General features: G+C 40.6%; 1 protein-coding gene across 1 annotated transcript; it reads left to right on the top strand.

Moving 5' to 3' along the window:
* On the top strand, positions 1-26287 carry APH1B (aph-1 homolog B, gamma-secretase subunit). The gene is made up of 6 exons (XM_082648634.1): positions 1-170; positions 1552-1722; positions 6735-6805; positions 7622-7744; positions 13294-13421; positions 26083-26287. The coding sequence occupies exons 1-6, from the start codon at positions 58-60 to the stop codon at positions 26248-26250; spliced, it is 774 nt and encodes a 257-aa protein (XP_082504760.1). The 5' UTR covers positions 1-57; the 3' UTR covers positions 26251-26287.
* Positions 26288-26774: the final 487 nt, after the last annotated feature.

Genomic DNA, 26774 nt, shown 5'->3' on the forward strand with positions numbered 1-26774 from the left:
GGTCGATCTGCGCCTCCGCGTCCACGCTACGCCCCCGTGCCGGCTTCTGCGGTCGCCATGACGGCGGCCGTGTTCTTCGGCTGCGCCTTCGTTGCCTTCGGGCCTGCGCTCGCCCTCTACATCTTCACCATCGCCACCGAGCCGTTGCGCATCATCTTCCTCATCATCGGGTAAGGCGGTTGTGCCGGGAAACCCGGACCTGGGACTCCCCTCCCCCGCCAGGGGTACCGGCGATACCTGGCGTCCCCACGAAACGGCTCGTCCTCGTTGGGCTTTGGAGCGGAGAAGCGTTAGGAGGGGGTAGAGCGGAGACCCCACTCCCCTGGGACTCTTCGCCCTGCTCCGAGGGTCGGCGAGAAAAGAACAAGAGCCCCGCGACCCCAGAGGGCGAGCTCTAGGGAAGGAGAGCACATCGTGGGTCTCAGAAAACCCTGACGCTTGGCTCCCGAGTTTTTGCCTAGGGTCCGTGGATGGGCGTTAGTGAGTCATACATTAAAACTGTATTTAAAAAATTGTGGATAACTTCAAATATCCATCTTTTATTTTTTTTGGAGGGGGAGGTCCCTAGTTTCCCTCAGATTCTGACAGGCATCTGTAATCCCAAGCGAGTTAAGAGCCCTTAAGCACCTGGGGATCAGATGCTTTAAAACATACCGATGCCCAACACTTACCCCTCCCTGAATCAACTGAATAGGAATGTCTAGGGGGTGGAATTCGGACTTTTTAAAAGCGTCCCAGGTGATTCAGGTGAGCGGCCAAAGGGTAGAAACCTGTGAAAACTCCGCAGCACCTGTAGTACGTCTCCTTGCAGGAGCTTGGTCAATACCGAACTCTGGTGGCGAATGTGATCATAATCCCAGTTTTCACCTGTCTGGCAGCTCTTACTGGAGCTCCCCTACGACCTTCTCCACCACTGAGTCTCACTTGGCACCAGGAGAAACAGCCAGGCGAGACCAGTGAATCCCACCTTTTCTGAGCTTCCTCACCTCTCACAACTGTATTGAAAATGCTGCATCACACGTGTCATTTAAAAAACAATAGAGATTTGGGCAAGAGGTCTGTAAAGCTTGTTATAATCATTAAAATCCACAGGAATGTTGTAAAAACCAGGCCTGGAAGACTGATGTAGATCAGAGCACAGGCTTTCAACCTCTGGATTTTAAACCAATCGCTCTGTTAATAGAGATGTAGACATTTTCCTGGAAAAGACATTTGCACATCAATGGGCAAAGCTTTAATTAGGAAGCTTAGCAAATAACCAAGTTTCCAGACAGACAGTCCTTGGCAATTAGTCTGCAGATGTATTTACAAATAGCAGGGTCACTGAAAAAAGTGATTTTTAAGAAAAATCTCAAATTCCTCTTGGCCTGCATGTTTATTTCACCAGGGAAACTGCACCATTGATTAGGACCAGTTGGTTAAGAGCATCACTTCATGAACACTTTTTTTGTCAGGAAATCTCTTCCTTCTCAAGCAGGGTTTTTTCTGCTTTTAAATCATTATTAGTCCTGTTCACTTGTAACTCCCCCTCCCCCCCACACCAATTTTCAGAGCTTTCTTCTGGCTGGTGTCTCTGCTGCTTTCTTCCTTCATTTGGTTCATGGCAGCAACCCTTACTGATAACAAAGATGAACCAAGACAGAGAGATCTGCTGATCTTTGGAGTGTTAATCTCAGTCCTTATCCAAGAAGTGTTCCGGTTTGCATATTATAAACTTTTAAAGTAAGTTAAACGCTTTACCTTTTTTCCCAGTTTTATTTGAATTATGATTTAGTAGTTTGAAACATTAATGTATTATTGTATTTGAAGGTCCATGTCTTCCTGCATAGTTCCAAGCCAAGGGATTGTACATTTCCAGCCTGAAAATATTGAGTATTTTAATTTGTGGACATTCATTCCTTCCTTCACTCGTTCAAAAAATATGTCTTGAGAATTTGCTCAATGCCGTGCATACCCTAGGTACTGAGGATACATCATGATTAAAAGACAGTCTCATGGTGGTAATATTATAGTGGGAAGAGATAGACAACAAATGAATAAACAAGAAAAGACATTGTATATTAAAAAACAGTAAGTGCCATGGAGAAAAATAAGCTAGAGAAATAGTCATTGAAACAAGAAGAACAAAAACTGTTACAGATCAGAATTTATACGCACTTCTCTTTGACATCACCTAAAATAGATAATTCTTATGGTGATTATGCCTGCCATTATTCTGACTGTATTAGGGAGGAACAGGGGTTCATTTTGTGATATGTCGTTTGATTTCATGTCCAGAATAGAAAAATACATTAAAAGAAAAAAAAGAGCCGTGGGCATGAGTTCCCTTTTTAGGCCAGAAAGTAGGTCATCTGTAGGATCCATGAGGATCTCACATGAAACCACTGTTTTGAAACACAGCTTAAACTTGGAACCATATTTTCTTTCAGTTAGTCATGAGATTGGCTTTGATTATGTAGTAAGGCTTAGTTAGTAGAGTGATAAATGTGCTATGTCTTCTCATCTCTGCAAATGGGATAATTAAAGCACTTCATGAATTTCATGGATGCAACCAAGACAGAACCTCAATAACATCTCTTATAATAGGCTTCTGATAATTTGTTCTTGCCAATATGCCAGGCCTTCTGTATTTTTTACTTGTTGCTTTTAATAACAGATATTGAAATTTAATAACAAAGCAATTTAAATCCCGAGTAGAAAACCAGGAAGCCGGTGCTTAGAAGCAAAAGTCGTATCTGAGAAAAAGTTTAAAAACGAAATTTCCATTAGTTCCTGGAAATATTAAAGAACAACAAATAAAAAACATAACATTTCAGGTTCCATGGTAATACAATACCCTTAACAGATGGACATTCAGATGTGGTTGAATGTTTCTGGTATGCAGCAGTTACTACTATTCCAAAATTTAATTTTAACTGTAGAATATATTAAGGTAATAAAAATCTCCTTCTTTCTGACCTCTGCCTTGCACAGGGAAATGCAGTCTCTGTCACACGGTTGTCATCTTGTCTCTTTCAAGGCTAAACATTCCTCATTTCTTCAGCTGGCCCTCAGGAGACATGGATGTGGCTTCCAGACCTTTTCCCATCTCTGTTCTTTTGTGTCAGTGGACACCCCTTTTTGTTGGTGCCTGGGATTTACCTGTGCCTGGAACCCAGCACAGTACCCTGCTGTGGTCAAAGCAGTGCAGAGAGCAGGGTCCTTCCCACCCTTGACAGGGCACTGTTCTCTTAACTCAGCCTTGGGTTGGACTGGATTTTCCTGTCTCCAACATCACTGGCTCATGTTGGTTTTGCATTTACTAATTTCAGTAGTTTTTCATAGATCAGGACGTGACTTTAATAACCCCTTAGGACTTGAGGTTCTAAAACCTCACTTACCTAGAGTGGCTAAATGGGTATCTGCTGTTCTTCACTATTGTGTTTCTTCACGGTTTCCACCTGAAAAGCAACCCTTTATTGGCACTAACCTAAGGTTCCAAAGGACTACAAGCTGAACATGGGTTGCCTTTTTTTTTGGCCACGGCTGTGTGTCTTGTGGGATCTTAGTTCCTCCACCAGGTACTGAACCTGCGCCTTGGGCAGTGAAAACACGGAGTACTAACCACTGGACCACCTGGGAATTCCCCATGGGTTGCCTGTTTTTTTTTTTTTTTTTTTTTTGGCTGTGCCGAGAGGCATGTGGGATCTTAGTTCCCCGACCAGGGATCGAACCTGCGCCTCTTGGAGTCTTAACCACTGGACTGCCAGGGAAGTCCCAGAGCTGCCATTTTTAATAGAGCAGTGAGGGCATAGGGCCACATGCAGAAGGAATTATGGCTGTCAGTCTGCAGGCTCTCATGCCAGGAAATTCACAGAAGCCTCTTTGGCCTTCTGGGGAAACCATGTTTGCTCCTCTGAAAGGACCTTTGGAGATTTGCAAACAAATAATAGGACAAACCTGTATTAACAGGTGCCTTTACAGAATGCATCTGCTATAAACCTTTGGAATATGGTACAGTGTTTTCCTAGCACATTTTAGAAATGTTGGATGTTATGTAGTTACATGTTAAAATAAGTTTGAGAATTATTATGATACTTTATTAATGGCTAACATTTATATAGATGCATTTAAGTTGCTGTCTTAGGCTTTACTACATTCAGATATAGGAACTTCAGTTTAATCAATATTTTAACTATCTCCACTGCCAAAGTAGGTTTTGAACTTTTAAGTTTAAAGTACTGCCTCAATCAAATTTTCACTATCTGAATTTGGTGCCAAGATTAAAATGTGGAGAGCTTGCACCAGTTTTTTTACATATATGGAATTGAATCAAAGTATTTATCATTGTAGTCCAATATAAATTTATTTCATGGCTTAGGTCTTAGGACCAGTACTTCATCTTGAATGAATGAATGGTCACTTTCAGCCTAGCAAAGAATTGCACTGTGAGAAATTGACATATGGCCACACGTGATAGCCCTTTCTACGTTATTCAGAAGGAAAAAGAAAAATCCAAGTTATGGTCCTGCACATTGCCTAAAACATACATAAGAATTTTTTGGCTTGGATTAAAGCTTTTGTAATTTAGTTCAATTGTCTTATAATGCTGATACCATAAATATTTGGTAATTTGAGAAAATCTTTTATAGAAAAATAATAAGATAATCATTGCTATGTCTTAAAAGACATGTCTATTTTAAAAATTTTCTAAAATGGTGTTTTTACTTTATATGCATATTCCTTGGTACTTTCCCTCTCTTACACACACATATAAAGTGAATCAGAACAAACAAGAAAGCTGGTATGATTTATCATTTGTTTTTCAAAGTTTATATTTAAAAAATTGAGTTTTTTGTTCTTGGAAACAATAATAAACGCAAACAAAGAATTTTCCACTTCAGTAAAATGGTCAGATTAAAATCACCGTCACACACACATACAAAAAATCACTGTCACTTACATCATCAGTTGTGTGATGTATCCGTCAGGAACACGGAAACTGATGGTGTTTTGTACTTTTTCACTTCCTAATGTTGACCCTAGACCTTAAATTTATATCTTTAATATATTTGTGATAGCAGTACTTTGTTATACTAAATAGCAAAAATCTTTTATTCATTGCTGAGCAATTTATATAAAACAGAAATCCTCCAAAATTTATTGATTCTATTATACCATTATATCTGTTTGTTGATGGAAGTTATTGCTATTGTATAGGTCTTTAAGCATTCATTAGCCTTTAACCACATTCCTGTGACAGGTAAGTTTATTTAGGAAAATTGCACATTTCAGGTGGTTACTGCTCCAGAGAAAGAAGATGACAGTCACTTAAATTTTGGCTCATGTCCCTGCTACCAAATGATGCTTCCAAATGGAGAGCACTGGATTGGCAATTGTTTCTTTTGAGTCTAGAAAAGAAAAAGACCTTTTTTTTTGGCCGCATCGGGGATCTTAGTTCCCCTACCAGGGATTGAATCTGTGCCCCCTGCATTGGAAGTGTGGAGTCTTAACCACTGGACCGCCAGGGAAGTCCCAAAGACCTTCTTCTTTATGCTTATTATTATTTTGGTTGAATTCTGTATTGCCTTAATGTAGTCAATATTTATATTTATGTCATGAGATAGGCTCACTGTAGTGAATATACATACCTTAAAATTTAATTAACACAATACCCATAATATAATTTCCATGTTCTGGTTAATTTTCTACTCTTAGAGTTAACCGAACTCATTTTTGTTTCAGCACTTGTTGAAAAATTCTTGTAAAATGTTTGGTTCCTTTATTGCTTTAATAAATATACTTTAAATATAATTTAAATATCCTTTGTGTCAGGATTGTTGTTGCAGACTTTCTAGCCAACAAAGGGTAGCAATAGTGACAAGAGTGGAGCCGGCCTGCCGCAGTCCTCACGCATTTGTGTGGGGTGCAGGGGCTCATGGTCAGTTTGCAAATTGTCCATGACAGAAGCATGGATATGATCACTCTGAAGATCATTTCTTATTGAGCAGTAGTCTAATGTTTCATTCAGGTATTCATTTATCTTCTTTTCTGAGGGTAGCATTTTATTCTCCCCTGATTACTTCTCCCCTGAGGCCTGACTGGGGTTATGAAACAAATAATGTTTTCGAATCAGAAGACCATTTGATTAGGTATCCATATGAGAGTTCACACTGTCAGTGTTGTAGGGTTTAAGAGTAAGGAGAGATGGGATGAATAATTATCAATCACTGGTAAAGGTGGCTTCTTTGAGCAACTGTTGCATGAACTAGACTTTGAAGAGAGAGTACCACTTAACGTTCTATGGAGTGGAAGGTAGAAGGGAGAGTGGCAGAATAAGTCTAACCCAGGCGGAAATACAACAAAGTACCAAAGAAATGCAATAGGAGATATAGTACTTTGGGAAGAGGAAAAATTCAGAGTGGTAGATGCCATAAGATGTTGAATTAAATGCTTGCTAAACTTAGTCATAAGTATTGCTTTTTTTTTGTATCATTAAACTCAATCCCTGATGGCTTGTTTACTTATATTCTTCTTATTTTTCCTCCCCTTTGTGAATGTCAGATATAGGCAAAAGTTGGTTGGAAATTTTGGTTGACTTTAGTTAATTGAAAACTTGCTGTGTTCGTTTAAATGGATTTTAGATTTAGAGTATAATGTGATAAAAAACCTCATTAAGTATCTGGATTTTAAAATATCTTATGTGTTTTTCTGATATACTACCTAAAAAAATTATCTGTGTGGTTTTATTTTAGAAAATCCAGTGAGGGTTTGAAGAGTATAAACCCAGGTGAGAAAGCACCCTCTATGCGATTGCTGGCTTATGGTAAGTTAGAACTGCATAGCGTCGTAAGATAAAAGATCAGACTTGACATAAAAGCCATTTTTATCTTTTAAATCTTTGTAGGTTTCAGGTAGTATTTTACTACCACATTGGCCTATTGGTGTACATTGTTTATTTTTCTAGCTTTCCAGGGCCCTTATGTAAAGAAAAGTGATTGCAGGTGACCCTTATCTGTGTCTCCATTAAATACTAACCAGATTTGACAGTTAGGTTTTTTAACATGTATACACTCTAGTTAACAATTTCTAAGTGATGTTATTGTTACCTTCTTTGGGTTGTTTCCATGACTTTGTACTGAGAGGACTCTTCATATTAACACAGTTATACCTCTTTGTATTTTTCTTTCAGAATTATGGTTTAAAGGTTGGATCCGGGTCCCTAAATTGAGTCACCCAGATTGACCCAGGGATCCCTCTTTACAATACAGTCACCTCTCAAGCTCAGTTCCATCAAACTTAATTCTACAGATTCTGTTGTCATGAATTAAAGTCAGAGCTACAGTATCGTATCCTTCTGTCTCGCCTATCCCTTTGGAGCCTTTCTGGATCTCTTTCTTTCTTTTTTCATTTCTCTGCTACATTTCACTGACCATTTCCTTTCCTCTTTCCTCCCCAGTTCTCTCTCGGTTCATCATTTAGCCAAGCGCTTGCCTTTTCTGAGCCAGCTTTCTACTGCTTCTCTAACAGCATGTGCACCCTTTTTCCTTCAGCAAGATAGTGTTCCCTAGTCCTTGGGAATTTGATTTGAAGAGAAATCACAGCATGAGTAAGGTTTAACAGTGTTTTCCTTCCTCTTTAGTTTCTGGCTTGGGCTTTGGAATCATGAGTGGAGTATTCTCCTTTGTAAATACCCTGTCTGACTCCTTGGGACCGGGCACAGTGGGCATTCATGGAGACCCTCCCCAGTTCTTCCTGAATTCAGGTATGTGTCTGGTAGCTGTGAATGTTCAGATTTATGATCTAAATGATCATGCTTAGTGGAGTTCCCTGGCTTAGGAAATGAAGTGAATAGAAATTCATGTTATATCTTCTAAAGGCAAGATACTGTTAGACACTGTGATGGAAAGGACCTAGGAAAATAAAAATTACAGTTAGAGTATTGTAGAATTTTAGAGTGGAACTAAGCTTGCATAAAATTTATTTTTCTGTTACTATACTAACAGTGTTGCTGTATAGCTGATATATTGTAAGGGAATTTTTATAGGCTATATGCTTTTTTTGTTTTTGTTTTTATTAGTTTTTATTTCTCTTCACTGTAGCCCTAATCTTTAGTTCATTTGTCATCTTGGCCGCTTTTTGGAGTGGGAAGTATAATTTAATCTTGAAATTGAGAGGAGAGAAAATAGTTCTTATTTAATGTGAGGTATGGGCTTCCCTGGTGGCGCAGTGGTTGGGAGTCCGCCTGCCGATGCAGGGGACACGGGTTTGTGCCCCGGTCCGGGAAGATCCCACATGCTGCGGAGTGGCTGGGCCCATGAGCCATGGCCTCTGAGCCTGTGTGTCCGGAGCCTGTGCTCCGCAACGGGAGAGGCCACAACAGTGAGAGACCCGCGTACCCCAAAAAAAAAAAATGTTAATGTGAGGTAATGTCATATATCTAAAAACGTATATTTAAACATATATATATGTATATATATTTAATTTTAACTGTAACAATCCATATTCCCTGTTCCTTAAGAACTGGGACACCAGCAGGAGCTTAGAGTCCCTTGTTCCTCCTCACTCCTCCCCTACAGGTAACTGTTGCCCTGATTTTGTGTTATTAAGTCCCTGGGTTAGCCAGGTCTGAAAGTTAGGTTTTTAACATGTATCGATGTTTTACTTTGAAGGTAAAACCTGCAAGTTTTACCTTCATGTGTGTATCTGAAAAAAAAAAAAGAAAATTTAGTTTTCTTGCTTTTGAACATTTAAAAATAAATTGTACTATATTCTTTAAAAAAAAGAAATTGAGAGGAAAAAAATAATAGATGAGTTGACCTTCATCCAAAGATGCAGGTAAAAGGACCAACCCATTTCAAACCGCTTTTCATCCACCAGATGAAAATTGTCCCCATGATGCAGTGGTCACACATTTGAGAGTTGGTAATATACATAATTAATATAAGCTCTCTCCTAAATTACACAAGAAGAATCTTTTAAAAAATAGTTTTTAAAAACCCCACTGTATTTTTTTGTCTTCACAAGTTGTATTGTTGAAGTAAGTGATCCTATGCACAGATTCTTTTAATTAAATCATTAATTTATCATCTTATTAAGAATAAATAGAATCCTTTCAAAAAAAAATTTATCATCTTTACTAAAGTAATTTCTGTCTTCAAGGAGCTTATCATCTTGTAGAGAGAATAAGACCAAAAAAGTGATTAAGCGTTTCAGTGCAGTTTAACATAATAATAGAAAAGATATAAGGAGGTATGACCAAATTAAAAAAACAAATTGCTGCAGTAAAGAATTGAGAGACATGCTGCACGTTATAGTGGTCCCCAAACCCAGTGGACCCTTGTTCATCATTTCAGTTCAGACCTTGGTATCTCCTGTCTAGATTACTACCATTAACTCCCACCCAGTTAGTCCTTCCTCAACACATTTTCCATGGGAATCCATCCTGTATACAGCCCCCCAAATGACTCGTCCCTGTACAAAAATGTATAAGGGCTTTTCAAGGCCTACAAGTTAGTCAGGGCCCTTCACGTCCGGCGGCAAGTTAGAGGACAGGAAAGTATGTCAATGGGATGGGTCCTACTTATTTAGTTGCGCCCCCAACATAGCAAATTATCTTCCTTTTAAACATTCCATAATTAAAATATTTCTGACAGTCTTAAAAAATGAACATAATAATGAGTATTACATTTTTAGAACAACTGTAATATTAATGCTAAAATCTGTTAGCATCCAATATAAGTTAATAAAACATACCCAGGAGGGGGTATTACTGCTGCAGTTTTCTATATTTTCTTAAATCAGTCTATTAGACTGCTACATAAGCTTTTTTTTTTTTTTTGGCTCTCAAGTAGCAGTCTCCTAATGGAACTTATTTTTCTACCAGATTCTGTCACTAGATGGCGCTAATTCCCTTTTGTGAACTAGGCTGTTTTCATAAGATTGGCTTAAAATGATTCTTTTGGAAGAAAGTAAAAAATGTGCTAGCAATTTGGGGATTGTATTTGTGATTTCTATAAATTCAAAGAAAATAAAGTGTTTTAATATCTTTAGCTGAGTTAGGACGGCAGGCTGACCATGCTGTGGATGTATACCTATAGAGTCAAGAATAGCTGTTACTTTATCATGTGCTAGAGTTTATTTGTTGTAACGTCATTCTTTGGAGCATAACCTTTGAATTAAACATTTAAGAAACTACTTATTGCGTTTAAAAATAATAACCCCAAATTTGCATGTATTTGCGTTTATTGCATATATTATTTGTAACTGCTGCTGTTACCATGTATTTAGGCATGAGCTCCTTTTAAATTTTTCAGTTAAATAGTTTAACATACTCCATTATAAATGCCTAAGTAATAATCAGGAATATGGGGTATAATTAGTATGTCTATGTTAGGACAAGATGTACAATATATGATACCTGTATGTACATAGGTTTTCATGTGACAAGTCAGCATAGTTTACAAACTAAATGTATCATAAGTTAATTATTGTTTTTGTAGTTGTGTAGTAGGCTAACATTAACTTTTATTAGAATCATTACCATATCTTGGTTATTCTGTATATAGGCAAGGTATAGGAATTGGAGTCTTAATTTCAAGTCTTACCCTGGCTCATTAATTTAGTATTTTGGGCAAGTCCATTTGATCATTTAATCACTCATTCCACAAATAATTAAGTATTTTTATTTAACAGCCGAGTTAATGTTTATATGTTCCACTCATAGAGGGAATAAAGACAAACAGCTGATTACAACAAAGTGTGATAAATACTATGATGAGGAAGAGCCATGAGTGCACAAAAAAGCTGTAACCCCCTCGGGTGGTATTGTACTTCTCCTTTGTAGTACTTACCACATTTGAAATTAATTGATCATGCATGCACACATGCAGTATTCCATAGAAAAACCTGTGTGTGCGCCGATCAAGTTCAGTTTCAGTTGCTTAAGAATCTTGGATAAAAAATGAGCAGAAGACCTAAACAGACATTTCTTCAAAGAAGATATACAGATTGCCAACAAACACATGGAAGGATGCTCAACATCACTAATCATTAGAGAAATGCAAATCAAAACTACAATGAGGTATCACCTCACACCAGTCAGAATGGCCATCATCAAAAAATCTACAAACAGGGCTTCCCTGGTGGCGCAGTGGTTGAGAGTCCGCCTGCCGATGTAGGGGACGCGGGTTCATGCCCCAGTCCGGGAAGATCCCACATACCGCAGAGCGGCTGGGCCCGTGAGCCATGGCTGCTGAGCCTGTGAGTCCGGAGCCTGTGCTCTGCAACGGGAGAGGCCACAACAGTGAGAGGCCCGCTTAACGCAAAAAAAAAAAAAAAAAAAAAAAATCTACAAACAAAAAATGCTGGAGAGGGTGTGGAGAAAAGGGAACCCTCCTGCACTGTTGGTGGGAACGTAAATTGATACAGCTACTATGGAGAACAGTATGGAGGTTCCTTAAAAAACTAAAAATAGAACTACTGCACGACCCAGCAGTCCCACTACTGGGCATATACCCTGAGAAAACCAGAATTCAAAAAGAACCATATACCACAATGTTCACTTCAGCACTCTTTACAATAGCCAGGACATGGAAGCAACCTAAGTGTCCGTCGACAGATGAATGGCTAAAGAAGATGTGGCACATATATACAATAGAATATTACTCAGCCATAAAAAGAAACGAAATTGAGGGGGCTTCCCTGGTGGCGCAGTGGTTGAAAATCTGCCTGCCAATGCAGGGGACACGGGTTCGAGCCCTGGTTTGGGAAGATCCCACATGCTACGGAGCAACTAGGCCCGTGAGCCCCAATTACTGAGCCTGTGCGTCTGGAGCCTGTGCTACGCAACAAGAGAGGCCGCGATAGTGAGAGGCCCGCGCACCGCGATGAAGAGTGGCCCCTGCTTGCTGCAACTAGAGAAAGCTCTAGCACAGAAACGAAGACCCAACACAGCCAAAAGTAAAATTAATTAATTTAAAAAAAGAAACGAAATTGAATTATGCGTAGTGAGTTAAAAAAAAAATGGTTCTGAAGAACCTAGGGGCAGGACAGGAATAAAGACGCAGACGTAAAGAATGGACTTGAGGACACGGGGAGAGGGAAGGATAAGCTGGGATGAAGTGAGAGAGTGTCATGGACATATATACACTACCAAATGTAGAACGGATAGCTAGTGGGAAGCAGCCACATAGCTCAGGGAGATCAGCTCGGTGCTTTGTGACCACCTAGAGGGGTGGGATAGGGAGGGTGGGAGGGAGACGCAAGAGGTAGGAGATATGGGGACATATGTATATGTGTACCTGATTCACTTTGTTATAAAGCAGAAACTAACACATGATTGTAAAGCAATTATACTCCAATAAAGATGTTAAAAAAAAGAAAGAATCTTGGATAATTACTGCAATTTCTTATATTTTTGTCTTCCATTGTCCTTAAAAAAAAAATCCAAGGAGAAACCTCACTTTAATGAGAAGACTTGTTTAAATTGAAGACACTCCTTTTTTTAAAATTAATTAATTAATATATTTATGGCTGTGTTGGGTCTTTGTTTCTGTACGAGGGCTTTCTCTAGTTGTGGCAAGCAGGGGCCACTCTAAATCGCGGTGCGCGGGCCTCTCACTATCGCGGCCTCTCTTGTTGCGGAGCACAGGCTCCAGACGCGCAGACTCAGTAATTGTGGCTCACGGGCCCAGTTGTTCCACGGCATGTGGGATCTTCCCAGACCAGGGCTCGAACCCCTGTCCCCTGCATTGGCAGGCAGATTCTCAACCACTGTGCCACCAGGGAAGCTCGAAGACACTTCTTTTAATTGAGAAAAGTTTCTCAGGGACCTCCCTGGCAGTCCATTGGTTAAGACTTCAAGTTTCCAATGTGGGGTTGAAGGTGTGCTGGTTTGATCCCTGGTCAGGCAACTAGGATCCTACATGCTGTGTGGTGTGGTGTCGGGGGAGGGTGGGAGTTTCGCAATTAGTGCAGAAGGCTAATTTGGAGAAAAGTTGATTAGATATCACAGTAGTCTTATTGCATTCCTAAGAGAAACTCCTTGAAAGCCAGATCCAAGTTGACTTTTTGTTTTCACAAATTCATGTTCTAGATGAGAAGCTGTTTCAGAGTTGGCCCCCTGGTTCAGGAATGTTGCTCTCAGAGTTACTATTCAAGCAAATATGTGTCAGGGTCCCACTTCTGTCAGATAGGGTTGAACCCTCGCAGTAATGTGGTGTACCCCAAGAGCGTTGTCCCAGGACTAGGTGTTTAGTGGGCTTTGGGGTTTGTTATCCTGTGACTGGGCACTAATGGTTGCCTGTCTTTCAGCTTTCATGACGCTGGTGATCATATTGCTGCACATGTTCTGGGGCATTGTGTTTTTTGATGGCTGTGAGAAGAAAAAGTGGTACACCCTGCTTGTAGTTCTTCTGACCCATCTACTGGTGTCAGCCCTGGTGAGTATTGCTACCGTGCTCAAACCGGTTTTTGGAGCTCAAGTCTGCATATCTAAAGTGGTAGATTCCACTTTGAATGAAATACATGCTCATAGGAAAATGAGGAAATTCAGAAAAGTCAGTTAAAAGAATGAATGAATGAATGATAGATAAATCATCTTTCTTACCATAGAAAGATAACAATTTGTTGGTTGATCTCGTAAAAGTTTTTTGGTGTCTTATTTTGGTATGTGTCTTTCTTTTAATGGGTAGAGTCAAACTGAAATAGGCTTGCATTATGCTTATGTTATGTAACACATCTTAAAAAATTTCCATGTTATTATAAATCCTTTTAATACTTAAGTTTTAGTGGCTTTAGATCATTACATAAAGTTATAGTTTGCTTAACTGATTGATAACTTGTTTTTCTACTTTGGGTTATTATAATGCTGTCTGGAACAACTTTGTATGTGAAACTTTTTCAATTCATTGTTTACATTCCAAGGAATTGATTTTTGAAGTCAAATGATGTGAATATTTTTAAAGCCCTTGATGCAAATTGCTAAAATACTCTGTACAAGGGTTGTACTATTTTTATGCATTCTGATGAATGTCAAGAGTACCCATCTTACTCTCTCCTCACTGACATTATAATGCCAGTTTTCAAAAGTAATTTAAAAAGAATACTTGACTAGATGTATTGTTTAAGCACTGTTTAATGGTTTGGTCTTAGTTTAATTGTAACGTGTCATATACTTACATCAGAATTATCCCAGCCACTGCTTTGTCCAGACCTTTATCATTTCTCACCTACAGTATTGAAAAGCTTCCTTCTGATGGTGTCCTGCCTCATGTGTCTCTCCTCTCCATCCATTTAGAGTTCATATCAGGTTTTCTTATACTGGGCTTCTTGTTCTCTGTTCCATCTAAAAAACAATCTCATTGCCTTTCTTACCTAAAACCTTTCAGTCATACAGGATACTAAAGTTACCCTTAATATGACGGCAGCTATGTAAAGTCAAATCTTTCTTTTTTTTAATTTTTAAATTTTATTTTATATATTTTTTATACAGCAGGTTCTTATAAGTCATCCATTTTATGCACATCAGTGTGTACATGTGAACCCCAGTCTCCCAATTCATCACCACCACTCCCACCCGCCGCTGCTTTCCCCCCTTGGTGTGCATACGTTTGTTCTCTACATGTGTGTCTCAATTTCTGCCCTGCAAACTGGTTCATCTGTACCATTTTTCTAGGTTCTACATATATGTGTTAATATACTATATTTGTTGTTCTTTTTCTGACTTACTTCACTCTGTATGACAGTCTCTAGTTCCATCCACGTCTCAACAAATGACCCAGTTTCGTTCCGTTTTATGGCTAATATTCCATTGTATATATGTACCACATCTTCTTTATCCATTCGTCTGTCGATGGGCATTTAGGTTGCTTCCATGACCTGGCTATTGTAAATAGTGCTGCAGTGAACATTGGGGTGCATGTGTCTTTTTGAATTATGGTTTTCTCAGCGTATATTCCAGTAGTGAGATTGCTGGATCATATGGTAATTCTATTTTTAGGTTTTTTTGGGGGGGTACGCGGGCCTCTCATTGTTGTGGCCTCTTCCATTGCGGAGCACAGGCTCCGGATGCGCAGCCTCAGCGGCCATGGCTCACGGGCCCAGCTGCTCCGCAGCATGTGGGATCCTCCCGGACCGGGGCACGAGCCCGTGTCCCCTGCATTGGCAGGCGGACTCTCAACCACTGCACCACCAGGGAAGCCCTATTTTTAGTTTTCTCAGGAACCTCCATACTGTTCTCCATAGTGGCTGTATCAATTTACATTCCCACCAACAGTGCAAGAGGGTTCCCTTTTCTCCACACCCTCTCCAGCATTTGTTATTTATAGATTTACTGAAGACGCCCATTCTAACTGGTGTGAGGTGGTACCTCATTGTAGTTTTGATTTGCATTTCTCTAATAATTAGTAATGTTGAGTAGCTTTTCATGTGCTTCTTGTCCATCTGTATGTCTTCTTTGGAGAAATGTCTATTTAGGTCTTCTGCCCATTTTTGGATTGGGTTGTTTGTTTTTTTAATATTGAGCTGCATGAGGTGTTTATATATTTTGGAGATTAATCCTTTGTCTGTTGATTCATTTGCAAATACTTTCTCCCATTTTAAGCATTGTCTTTTCGTCTTGCTTATGGTTTCCTTTGCTGTGCAAAAGCTTTGAAGTTTCATTAGGTCCCATTTGTTTATTTTTCTTTTTATTTCCATTACTCCAGGAGGTGATCAAAAAAGATCTTGCTGTGATTTATGTCAAAGAGTGTTCTTCCTATGTTTTCCTCTAAGAATTTTATAGTGTCTGGTCTTAATTTAGGTCTCTAATCCATTTTGAGTTTATTTTTGTGTATGGTGTTAGAGAGTGTTCTAATTTCATTCTTTTACATATAGCTGTCCAGTTTTTCCAGCACCACTTATTGAAGAGACTGTCTTTTCTCCATTGTGTATCCTTGCCTTCTTTGTCATAGATTAGGTGACCATAGGTGCTTGGGTTTACCTCTGGGCTTTCTATCTTGTTCCATTGATCTATGTTTCTGTTTTTGTGCCAGTACCATATTGCCTTGATTACTGTAGCTTTGTAGTATAGTCTGAAGTCAGGGAGTCTGATTCCTCCAGCTCCGTTTTTTCCCTCAAGACCGCTTTGGCTATTTGGGGTCTTTTGTGTCTCCATACAAATTTTATGATTTTTTGTTCTAGTTCCATAAAAAATGCCACTGGTAATTTGATAGGGATTGCGTGGAATCTGTAGATTGCTTTGGGTAGTATAGTCATTTTCACAGTATTGATTCTTCCAATCCAAGAACATGGTATATCTCTCCATCTGTTGGTATCATCTTTAATTTCTTTCATCAGTGTCTTGTAGTTTTCTGCATACAGGTCTTTTGTCTCCCTAGGTAGGTTTATTCCTAGGTATTTTATTCTTTTTGTTGCAGTGGTAAATGGGAGTGTTTCCTTAATTTCTCTTTCAGATTTTTCATCATTAGTGTATAGGAATGCCAGAGATTTCTGTGCATTAATTTTGTATCCTGCTACTTTACCAAATTCATTGATTAGCTCTAGTAGTTTTCTGGTGGCATCTTTAGGATTCTTTACGTATAGTATCATGTCATCTGCAAACAGTGACAGTTTTACTTCTTCTTTTCCAATTTGTATTCATTTTATTTCTTTTTCTTCTCTGATTGCTGTGGCTAGGACTTCCAAAACTGTGTTGAATAATAGTGGTGAGAGTGGACATCCTTGTCTTGCTCCTGATCTTAGAGGAAATGCTTTCAGTTTTTCACCATTGAGAATGATGTTTGCTGTGGGCTTCTTGTATATGGCCTTTATTATGTTGAGGTAGGTTCCCTCTGCCCACTTTCTGGAGAGTTTTTATCATAAATCGGTGTTGAATTTTGTCAAAAGCTTTTTCTGCATCTATTGAGATGATCATATGGTTGTTATTCTTCAGTTTGTTAATATGGTGTATCATATTGATTGATTTGCGTTTATTGAAGAATTCTTGCATCCCTGGGATAAATCCCACTTGATCATGGTGTATGATCCTTTTAATGTGATGTTGGATTCTGTTTGCTGGTATTTTGTTGAGGATTTTTGCATCTATATTCATCAGTGATATTGGCCTGTAATTTTCTTTTTTTGTAGTATCCTTGTCTGGTTTTGGTATCAGGGTCATGGTGGCCTCATAGAATGAGTTTGGAAGTGTTCCTTCCTCTGTAATTTTTTGGAAGAGTTTGAGAAGGATGGGTGTTAGCTCTTCTCTAAATGTTTGATAGAATTCACCTGTGAAGCCATCTGGTCCTGGACTTTTGTTTGTTGGAAGATTTTTGTTTTTGTTTTTTGTGGTACGCGGGCCTCTCACTTTTGTGGCCTCTCCCATTGCGGAGCACAGGCTCTGGACGCACAGGCTCAGCAGCCATGGCTCACGGGCCCAGCCACTCCGCGGCATGTGGGATCTTCCCAGACCGGGGCACGAACTCGTGTCCCCTGCATCAGCAGGCGGACTCTCAACCACTGCACCACCAGGGAAGCCCTGTTGGAAGATTTTTAATCACAGTTTCAATTTCATTATTTGTGACTGGTTTGTTCATATTTTCTATTTCTTCCTGGTTCAGTCTTGGAAGGTTATACCTTTCTAAGAATTTGTCCATTTCTTCCAGGTTGTCCATTTTATTGGCATAGAGTTGCTTGTAGTAGTCTCTTAGGATGCTTTGTATTTCTGTGGTGTCTGTTGTAACGTCTCCTTTTTCATTTCTAATTTTATTGATTTGAATCCTCTCCATCTTGATGAGTCTGTTTAATGGTTTATCAATTTTGTTTATCTTCTCAAAGAACCAGCTTTTAGTTTTATTGATCTTTGCTATTGTTTGTTTCTATTTCATGTATTTCTGCTCTGATCTTTATGATTTCTTTCCTTCTGCTAACTTTGGGTTTTGTTTGTTCTTCTTTCTCTAGTTCCTTTAGGTGTAAGGTTAGATTGTTTGAGATTTTTCTTGTTTCTTGAGGTAGGCTTGTGTAGCTGTAAACTTCCCTCTTAGAACTGCTTATGCTGCATCCCATAGGTTTTGGATCGTTGTGTCTTCATTGTCATTTCTCTCTAGGTATTTTTTGATTTCCTCTTTGATTTCTTCAGTGATCTCTTGGTTATTTAGTAACGTATTGTTTAGCCTCCATGTGTTTGTGTTTTTTACGTTTTTTCCCCTGTAATTGATTTCTAATCTCATAGCATTATGATTAGAAAAGATGCTTGATATGATTTCAATTTTCTTAAATTTACTGAGCCTTGATTTGTGACCTAAGATATGATCTATCCAGGAGAATGTTCTGTGTGCACTTGAGGAGAAAGTGTAATCTGCTGTTTTTGGATGGAATGTCCTATAAATATCAATTAAATCTATCTGGTCTATTGTGTCATCTAAAGCTTCTGTTTATTTATTTATTTTCATTGTGGATAATCTGTCCATTGGTGTAAGTGAGGTGTTAAAGTCCCCCACTCTTACTGTGTTACTGTTGATTTCCTCTTTTATAGCTGTTATCAGTTGCCTTATGTATTGAGGTGCTTCTATGTTGGGTGCGTCTGTATTGATAATTGTTATATCTTCTTCTTGGATTGATCCCTTGATCATTATGTAGTGTCCTTCCTTGTCTCTTGTAACATTCTTTGTTTTAAAGTCTATTTTATCTGATATGAGTATTGCTACTCCAGCTTTCTTTTGATTTCTATTTGCATGGAATGTCTTTTTCCATCCCCTCACTTTCAGTCTGTACGTGTCCCTAGGTCTGAAGTGGGTCTCTTGTAGACAGCATATATATGGGTCTTGTTTTTGTATCCATTCAGCGAGTCTCTGTCTTTTGGTTGGAGCATTTAATCCATTCACGTTTAAGGTAATTATCGATATGTATGTTCCTATGACCATTTTCTTAATTGTTTTGGGTTTGTTTTTGTAGGTCCTTTCTTCTCTTGTGTTTCTCACTTAGAGAAGTTCCTTTAGCATTTGTTGTAGAGCTGGTTTGGTGGTGCTCAGTTCTCTTAGCTTTTGCTTGTCTGTAAAGCTTTTGATTTCTTCATCAAATCTGAATGAGATCCTTGCTGGGTAGAGTAATCTTGGTTGTAGGTTCTTCCCTTTCATCACTTTAAGTATATCATGCCACTCCCTTCTGGTTTGTAGAGTTTCTGCTGAGAAATCAGCTGTTAACCTTATTGGAGTTCCCTTGTATGTTATTTGTTGTTTTTCCCTTGCTGCTTTTTCTTTGTCTTTAATTTTTGCCAATTTGATTACTATGTGTCTCGGCGTGTTTCTCCTTGGGTTTTTCCTGTATGGGACTCTCTGCGCCTTCTGGACTTGGGTGACTATTTCCTTTCCCATGTTAGTTAAGTTTTCGACTATAATCTCTTCAAATATTTTCTCTGGTCCTTTCTCTCTGTCTTCTCCTTCTGGGACCCCTCTAATGCGAATGTTGTTGTGTTTAATGTTGTCCCAGCGGTCTCTTAGGCTGTTTTCATTTCTTTTCATTCTTTTTTCTTTATTCTGTTCTGTGGCAGTGAATTCCACCATTCTGTCTTCCAGGTCACTTATCTGTTCTTCTGCCTCAGTTATTCTGGTATTGATTCCTTCTAGTGTATTTTTCATTTCAGTTATTGTATTGTTCATCACTGTTTGTTTGTTCTTTAATTCTTCTAGGTCTTTGTTAAACATTTCTTGCATCTTCTCGATCTTTGCCTCCATTCTTTTTCCAAGGTTCTGGATCATCTTCACTGTCATTATTCTGAATTCTTTTTCTGGTAGGTTGCCTATCTCCATTTCATTTAGTTGTTTTTCTGGGGATTTATCTTGTTCCTTCATCTGGTACATAGCCCTCTGCCTTTTCATCTTGTCTGTCTTTCTGTGAATGTGGTTTTTGTTCCACAGGCTGCAGGATTGTAGTTCTTCTTGCTTCTACTGTCTGCCCTCTGGTGGATGTGGCTGTCTAAGAGGCTTGTGCAAGTTTCCTGATGGGAGGGACTGGTGGTGGGCAGAGCTCAGTAAAACTTAAGTTGGCTTGACTGCTGTTGGGTGGAGCTGGGTTCCCTCCCTGTTGGTTGTTTGGCCTGAGGCAACCCAACACTGGAGCCTACCTGGACTCTTTGGTGGGGCTGATGTCGGACTCTAGGAGAGCTCACGCCAAGGAGTACTTCCTGGAACTTATGCTTGCCAGTGTCCTTGTCCCCATGGTGAGCCACAGCCACCCCCCACCTCTGCAGGAGACCCTGCAACACTAGCAGGTAGGTCTGGTTCAGTCTCCTTTGGGGTCACTGCTCCTTCCTCTGGGTCCCGATATGCACACTACTTTGTGTGTGCCCTCGAAGAGTGGAGTCTCTGTTTCTCCCAGTCCTGTCGAAGTCCTGCAGTCAAATCCCACTAGCTTTCAAAGTCTGATTCTCTAGGAATTCCTCCTCCTGTTGCTGCACCCCCAGGTTGGGAAGCCTGACGTGGGTCTCAGAACCTTCACTCCAGTGGGTGGACTTCTGTGGTATAAGTGTTCTCCAGCCTGTGAGTCACCCACCCACCAGTTATGGGATTTGATTTTACTGTGATTGCGCCCCTCCTACTATCTCATTGTGGCTTCTCCTTTGTCTTTGGATGTGGGGTATCTTTTTTGGTGAGTTCCAGTGTCTTCCTGTCGATGATTGTCCAGCAGCTAGTTGTGATTCTGGTGTTCTTGCAAGAGGGCGTGGGAGCATGTCCTTCTACTCCGCCATCTTGGTTCAGGACCATAAATTCAAATCTTAATGGGAAAACCACTGGCGAGAGAGTGCGTTAAAATATTAACAGCTTTCATTTTTGGGTGGATTCTTTTATTCTTTATGGGTTTTGGCATGTTCCAAATTTTCTACTATGTACACTTTAATAAACAGAAAGGAAGTTGCAAGAAAAAGGAAATATCCTTTTTATGGATCCAATTGGCCATTCATTCATTTGACAAATAGCCTTCTATGTTCCAGGCACTGTTCTAGGCGAACAAAACAATTTAGTGAAAAAAACAAAGACCCTGCCTTTACCATCTAGTGCAGAGAGAAGCAGTAAGCAATAGACATAATAAAAAGTTTTATAGTATATTAAAATTGATACGTGCTGTGGGAAAAAAGGGAAAGTAGAGCAGGTTAAAAGGGTTCCAGATTGTGTGGGCTGGGGATGTTGAATTTTGGAACTATGTAGTCAAAAGTAGGTTTCGTTGTGAAGGTGACATTTGAACAAAAAAGTCAAGTTGGCCATGTGGCTGTCTGGAGAAATAGCATCCAAGACTAAAACAGCCAGTGGCAAAGTCCTAAGACTAAAGAACATGCTTGGCATGTTTATGGAAGTGAGGGTGACCAGAACCAGTAAGCCTGGGGAAGTTAGTAGCAGATACTGTCACAGATTTGAGGTTGGGGATGGAAGTAGAGGTTGGAAATGAGAAGCACATCTAGATAATGCAAGACTTGAGCTTTTTACTCTCAGTGAAATGGGAGTCATTGTAGGGTGTTGAGTACAGGGACATGACTTGAATCACGTTTTGAAAGCATCGTTTTGACTGCTGTGTTCAGAGTAGACTGTAACGGGGGAAGAGATTACAGTCATCAAGAGAAGGGTGGTGATAACTGGGGTGAGATAGCAGTGGAAATAATGAGAAATGTTCAGATTCAGGACATATTTCTGAAAGTAGAGCCAACAGTATTTCCTGACAGACTGGATAAGGCAAGGGAGAGAAAGAAGAGGAGCCAAGGATGTCTTCAGAGTTTTGGGCCTGGATAGCTAGAAGGATGGAGTTGCCATCAGCTGGGATGGAGAAGCTTGTGAGGGAGATCAGGAGTTCTCCTTGGGCACGTTACCGTGGGGGCGCCTATTGGACATTCAAGTGGAGAAGGCAGTTAGGCAGTTGGATGAAAAAGTCTGGAGTTTGGGAGAGAAATCCAGGCTCGAAGAGATGAGTACAAGAAGTGAGTATCAGCAGACAAGAGAAGAGGCCCAAGGACTAAGGCCTGGGGCATTTCAGCCTTGAGGTTGGGGCAAGAAGAGGAGCCAGCAAAGGAGACTGAGAAGGAGCAACTTAGTGACGTAGAAGAGCAGCAGGAGCCAGGTGTCCTGAAGCCAGGTGTGTTGGGGAGGAGAGGGCGATGAGCTGTAGCAGAGGCCAGTGGAGTGAAACCCAGACTTCTTTCTTTGACATAAGCCTCTTACTGATTTTACTGGTGCACAACGTACTCTTGCTGCTCCCCATAGTTCACACCATACCCTCCATCTAAATTGATCCAGTGTGGCTCCCCAGCAGGGAGTGCCTTTGTTCGCGCTGTTTTATCTGCAATGACTGCTAACCTAGGTCAGTTTGGAAAACTGAGCATTTCATGTGAGGCCTCCCTGGAAAAGGTGCACATTTCTGACTCAGCAGTATCACTAGCCCTTATTTATAGCTGTGTTATAACCCCCCTCCCCGGCCAGCATTATTTTATTTGATACAGTTTTTACATCTACCTCTCTAATTAGAGTTTGATCATCAGTGATGGGACCTTATCTTGTCACTCTTGGTATCCTGAATCCAAGGGCATGTGCAGGCAGGGTGAGGGTGAGGACAGTGAGGTGCCTTGGAGGCACTCCCCCTGCTGCCGCTGCTGGGCAGAGGTGACAAACTGACCCAGTCAGAGCCTCTTGTTTGTTAAGAAGAACCCATCTCCCCACCTTACCCTGGCCCAGCACAGGAAGTATCCTTTCTTCTGTCAAAGGCCAGTCCCTCCACTTGGGCTTTAGACCTAATTCCTTCCTACTTAAGGACTTTACTCCTTTGACTGTGCCCTCTCTCCTACATCACCAGCCTGTCCCTCTCTTCACCAGCATATAGACATATCTTAAATAAAACTCTTCATTGTTGCCTATTCTCCTTCGAGCTATGACTTTTTTTTCTGGTTCCCATTGCAGCAAAATTTCTCAAAGAGTTGTCTCCGCAAACTCTGTCTCTGCTTCTTCTCTCATGCTTCTAGCACATTTTGCCTTCTGTTCAACCACCCTTCTAAGACTGCTTTATTTTTTTATACAGCAGGTTCTTTTTAACTCCAAGTCTTTTAAGCTTGGTCTTCCTCAAGTCTTTTTGTATCTCATTAAATAGCACCACCATTTACCTAGAGCCAGAAACATGGAAGTCATTCTTGGCCTCTCCCTTTCCCTCACATTCCATCCACCAGCAACTCCCATCAGTTCCTATCATCTGCTCTCTCCATCTCTACCACCATCACCCTGGACTAAATCACCAACCTGTACTCTCCTCATTCAGTGCAGAGTCTTCCTAACTAGTCTCCCTGCTTTCACCATAGCCGTTGTGGAGCACAGGCTCCGGACACACAGGCTCAGAGGCCATGGCTCACAGGCCCAGCCGTTCCGCGGCATGTGGGATCTTCCCAGACCGGGGCACGAACCCGCATCCCCTGCATCGGCAGGAGGACTCTCAACCACTGCGCCACCAGGGAAACCCCCTACACATCATTTATATCAACTCTCAGGTTCTCAGCAATGAACTCTTTGCCCTCCTTTGGTTCCCTCCCTTGGTCTACACCAGGCTGGCTCTCTCCTCCTCCTGTAAGTCTCAGATTAAATGCTGATTCCTCAGTGCCTTCCTTGACCCCCCCCACCCCAGGTAGATCGCCTTGTTCTTACCTATGCTAGCACCATCTCAGTTGTAGTTATTCTGTCCTAGCATTCATCACAATTTGGAATTATTTGTTTCTTCATTCATTACTTGTCTCCCTTACTGGTATATAAGCTCCATTAGGATAGGCACTGTGGTCTTCACTAGTACCTCGCAGCATCTCATCAGCAGTTTTTAAATGAACTTTTGGAACCCTCAGCAGTTGTGCAGCTGAAAAAGATGCTGTTCCCTCACATTCCCTTAATACTAAGGATTTTTACTAAAGTAACCTGGACTTGTCTCACTTTCTTGCTAACTCTAAGAGCCAATTAACACAGAAATAGTTAAAAACTGGGCCCTGGTTATGTAACATCTATCTTCTGTTGGGTATTTCATTAGGTCTGCCTTCTGATTACCTTCTACGGTTGCCATTTGAATATATTGGGTTGGTCAAAAAGTTCCTTCGGTTTTTACGTCAAAATAAAAGATACATATTTCATTTTCACCAAGAACTTTATTGAACAGGGTGTTCACTGTTCTGTTCCACTATCTTTTGCTATTTTTCAGGCAACTTCATAATTCTGTCTTCCTAAAACTGATTATCTTTTTGAGCAAAGAACTGCTCCAGGTGCCTTTTACAGTCTTCCAGGGAATTGAAATTTTATCCATTAAGAGAATTTTGTGAAGACCGAAATAAATGGAAATCCAAAGCTGCAATGTGTGGTGAATACAGCGGAAGAATCAGAACTTCCCAGCCAGGCTGTAACAGCTTTTTGCCTGGTCATCAAAGAAACATGTTGTCTTGCATTATCCTAATGGAAGATTATGCTTTTTCTGTTGACTCATTGCTGACGCTTTTCTTTGAGTGCTGCTTTCAGTTGGTCTAATTGGGAGCAGTACTTGTTGGAATTAATCGTTTGGTTTTCCGGAAGGAGCTCGTAATAAAGGACTCCCTTCCAGTCCCACCATCTACACATCACCTTCTTTGGATGAAGACCAGCCTTTGGTGTGGTTGGTGGTGGTTCATTTTGCTTGCCCCACGATCTCTTCCATTCCACACTGTCGTACAGTATCCACTTTTCACTGCCCATCACAATTGGTTTTAAAAACGAGACGTTTTCATTACGTTTAAGTAGAGAATCGCATGCGGAAATACGGTCAAGAAGGTTTTTTTCACTTATGTGGAGCCCAAACATGAAAGCGATTAACATAACCAAGCTGGTGCAAGTGATTTTCAGTGCTTGATTTGGATATTTTGAGTATGTCAGCTATCTGCTGCGTGGTATAAAATTGATTGTTGTCAGTTAATGTCTTGATTTCATTCCTATCGACTTCAACTGGTCTACCCAACTGTGGGGCATGGTCCAGCGAGAAATCTCCAAAAAGAAACTTTGCCCACAACTTTTGACACGTTCGATCAGTCACAGCACCTTTTCCATACACTGCACAAATCTTTTTTTGCATTTCGGTTGCGTTTTTACCTTTCTTGAAATAATAAAGCATAATATGCTGAAAATGTTGCTTTTTTTCTTCCATCTTCAGTATTAAAATGGCTACACAAAAAGTCACCAATTTTGATAAGTCTTTTTTTAAACACACGCTGATATGACAGCTGTCACATACAATCTAACAAAATTGTTTTGAATGAAGTTAAAGACAACTAAGTGCTACTAGAGCCATCTTACGGGAAAAAAAACGAACCTTTGGCCAACCCAGTATTTTCTCTCCGTAGACCCAAAGAGAAGCTTGGCGGCCAGGTTACAGTTCCCACCTCTAAAAAGCTGTCCTTTTGCTCAAGGCAAATAAACTCTACATCTCAGCCTTCCTGCATCTTCACCAGCCCTGGGCACTTCCCTGCCCATCCTCAGCTAGACAGAGATGCCCCCTGCCTCACTCTAGTCAAAAGCTCTCCTACACCCAGCATCTTTTCACTCTGGGAGCCAGATCTGGCTTCACTTTTCCTAGCTGCCTAGCCTGTCGAGTCCTTAAATCTGAGATCGTTCTTCTATGAAATGGGCCCTTAGCTCACAGGTTATCATCGTGGAACTGGAATGTGTGACCCAGGTGATAAGTCCACAGCACAGCACGTCGGGCACGCTCGATGGCCCTTCCTGCTGCTGCCCTCAACGTGCCGCGTGTGCCATGGAGACCAACACGGAAGACTTGGGGAAGCTGGGACAACACTAACTCTGCCCCATGTGGCCTTGATTGTTATCAGGACTATTCTCAGATACCCTGTGCCAGAACCTGTCACGAGCGCCTTACTGGTGTTATTTTAGCTTCACCTCAGTCCCATTTCACTTACACAGAAACAGACTTACGGGCTAGTGTCTGTTGACTAGGTTAGTCCTATGTGTCTTTGTGGGTGCATGACATACATCGTATGTTTGGTGGAACACACCTCAGCTATTGAAAGTGTTTCATATTTTCCTTTTCCTTTGGTTAATCCACATGTTTAATAAGCTTGCTGTTATTTTCCCCTTGCAGACCTTCATAAGTCCTTATTCTGGATTAAATCTGGTGTTGGCATACATCATCCTGGTGCTCACGGGCATCTGGGCCTTCTTTGTTTCTGGAGGCAGCTGCCGAAGCCTGAAACTCTGCCTGCTTTGCCAAGACAAGGACTCCCTCCTCTTCAACCAGCGCTCCAGATAACCTCCAAGGACCAGCGCTTCTCAAACAGTAAGCTGCTTCTTTAGAGGAAGCGCAGTGGTGCCTTTTTCTAAAAATCCCTTTTCCTGGTGGAATTAGAAAAAACCAAACTATCTAGATACAGCATGGCTTTCATGCAACAGCTTTCTGAAAGGGATTCATCCGTGGTGTGCAGCCAGGCTGCACATTAGAAAGAACTACCTGGGGAAGCATAAAGAATACTGATTTCTGGACTGCACCCTCCAGATTTAATTGGTCTGGGCATTTGGTGATTTTTTAAAACTTCCCAGATGACTCCGATGTGCAGCCAGGTTGACAACCATCGGTGTCCAAACAGGAACTTCCTGAGAACGCCGTAAGTGAATAAGAATCAGATGTTTAGCTGTCTCTTAACTCAGCCTGCTTTGGGCAAGTGAGTATCTGAAGGTGAAATCCTGGTTAGCCTTTGTCGTTTCGAGTTTTGAAGTCACAGAAGGCTAAAGGGCTATTATCTCTGTGAACTGTTGTCACATCCTTCACTGGTACCC

This window comes from Grampus griseus (assembly GCF_964374135.1).
Source record: "Grampus griseus genome assembly, chromosome: 2".
In the NCBI taxonomy this organism is placed as follows: Eukaryota; Metazoa; Chordata; class Mammalia; order Artiodactyla; family Delphinidae; genus Grampus; species Grampus griseus.

Excerpts from the sequence above, each read along its gene's own strand:
- APH1B (XM_082648634.1), top strand. The coding sequence starts at position 58 with ATGACGGCGGCCGTGTTCTTCGGCTGCGCCTTCGTTGCCTTCGGGCCT. Across the intron at positions 171-1,551 it reads ATCATCTTCCTCATCATCGG|AGCTTTCTTCTGGCTGGTGT; the intron begins GTAAGGCGGTTG and ends ACCAATTTTCAG. Across the intron at positions 6,806-7,621 it reads TATGCGATTGCTGGCTTATG|TTTCTGGCTTGGGCTTTGGA; the intron begins GTAAGTTAGAAC and ends CTTCCTCTTTAG.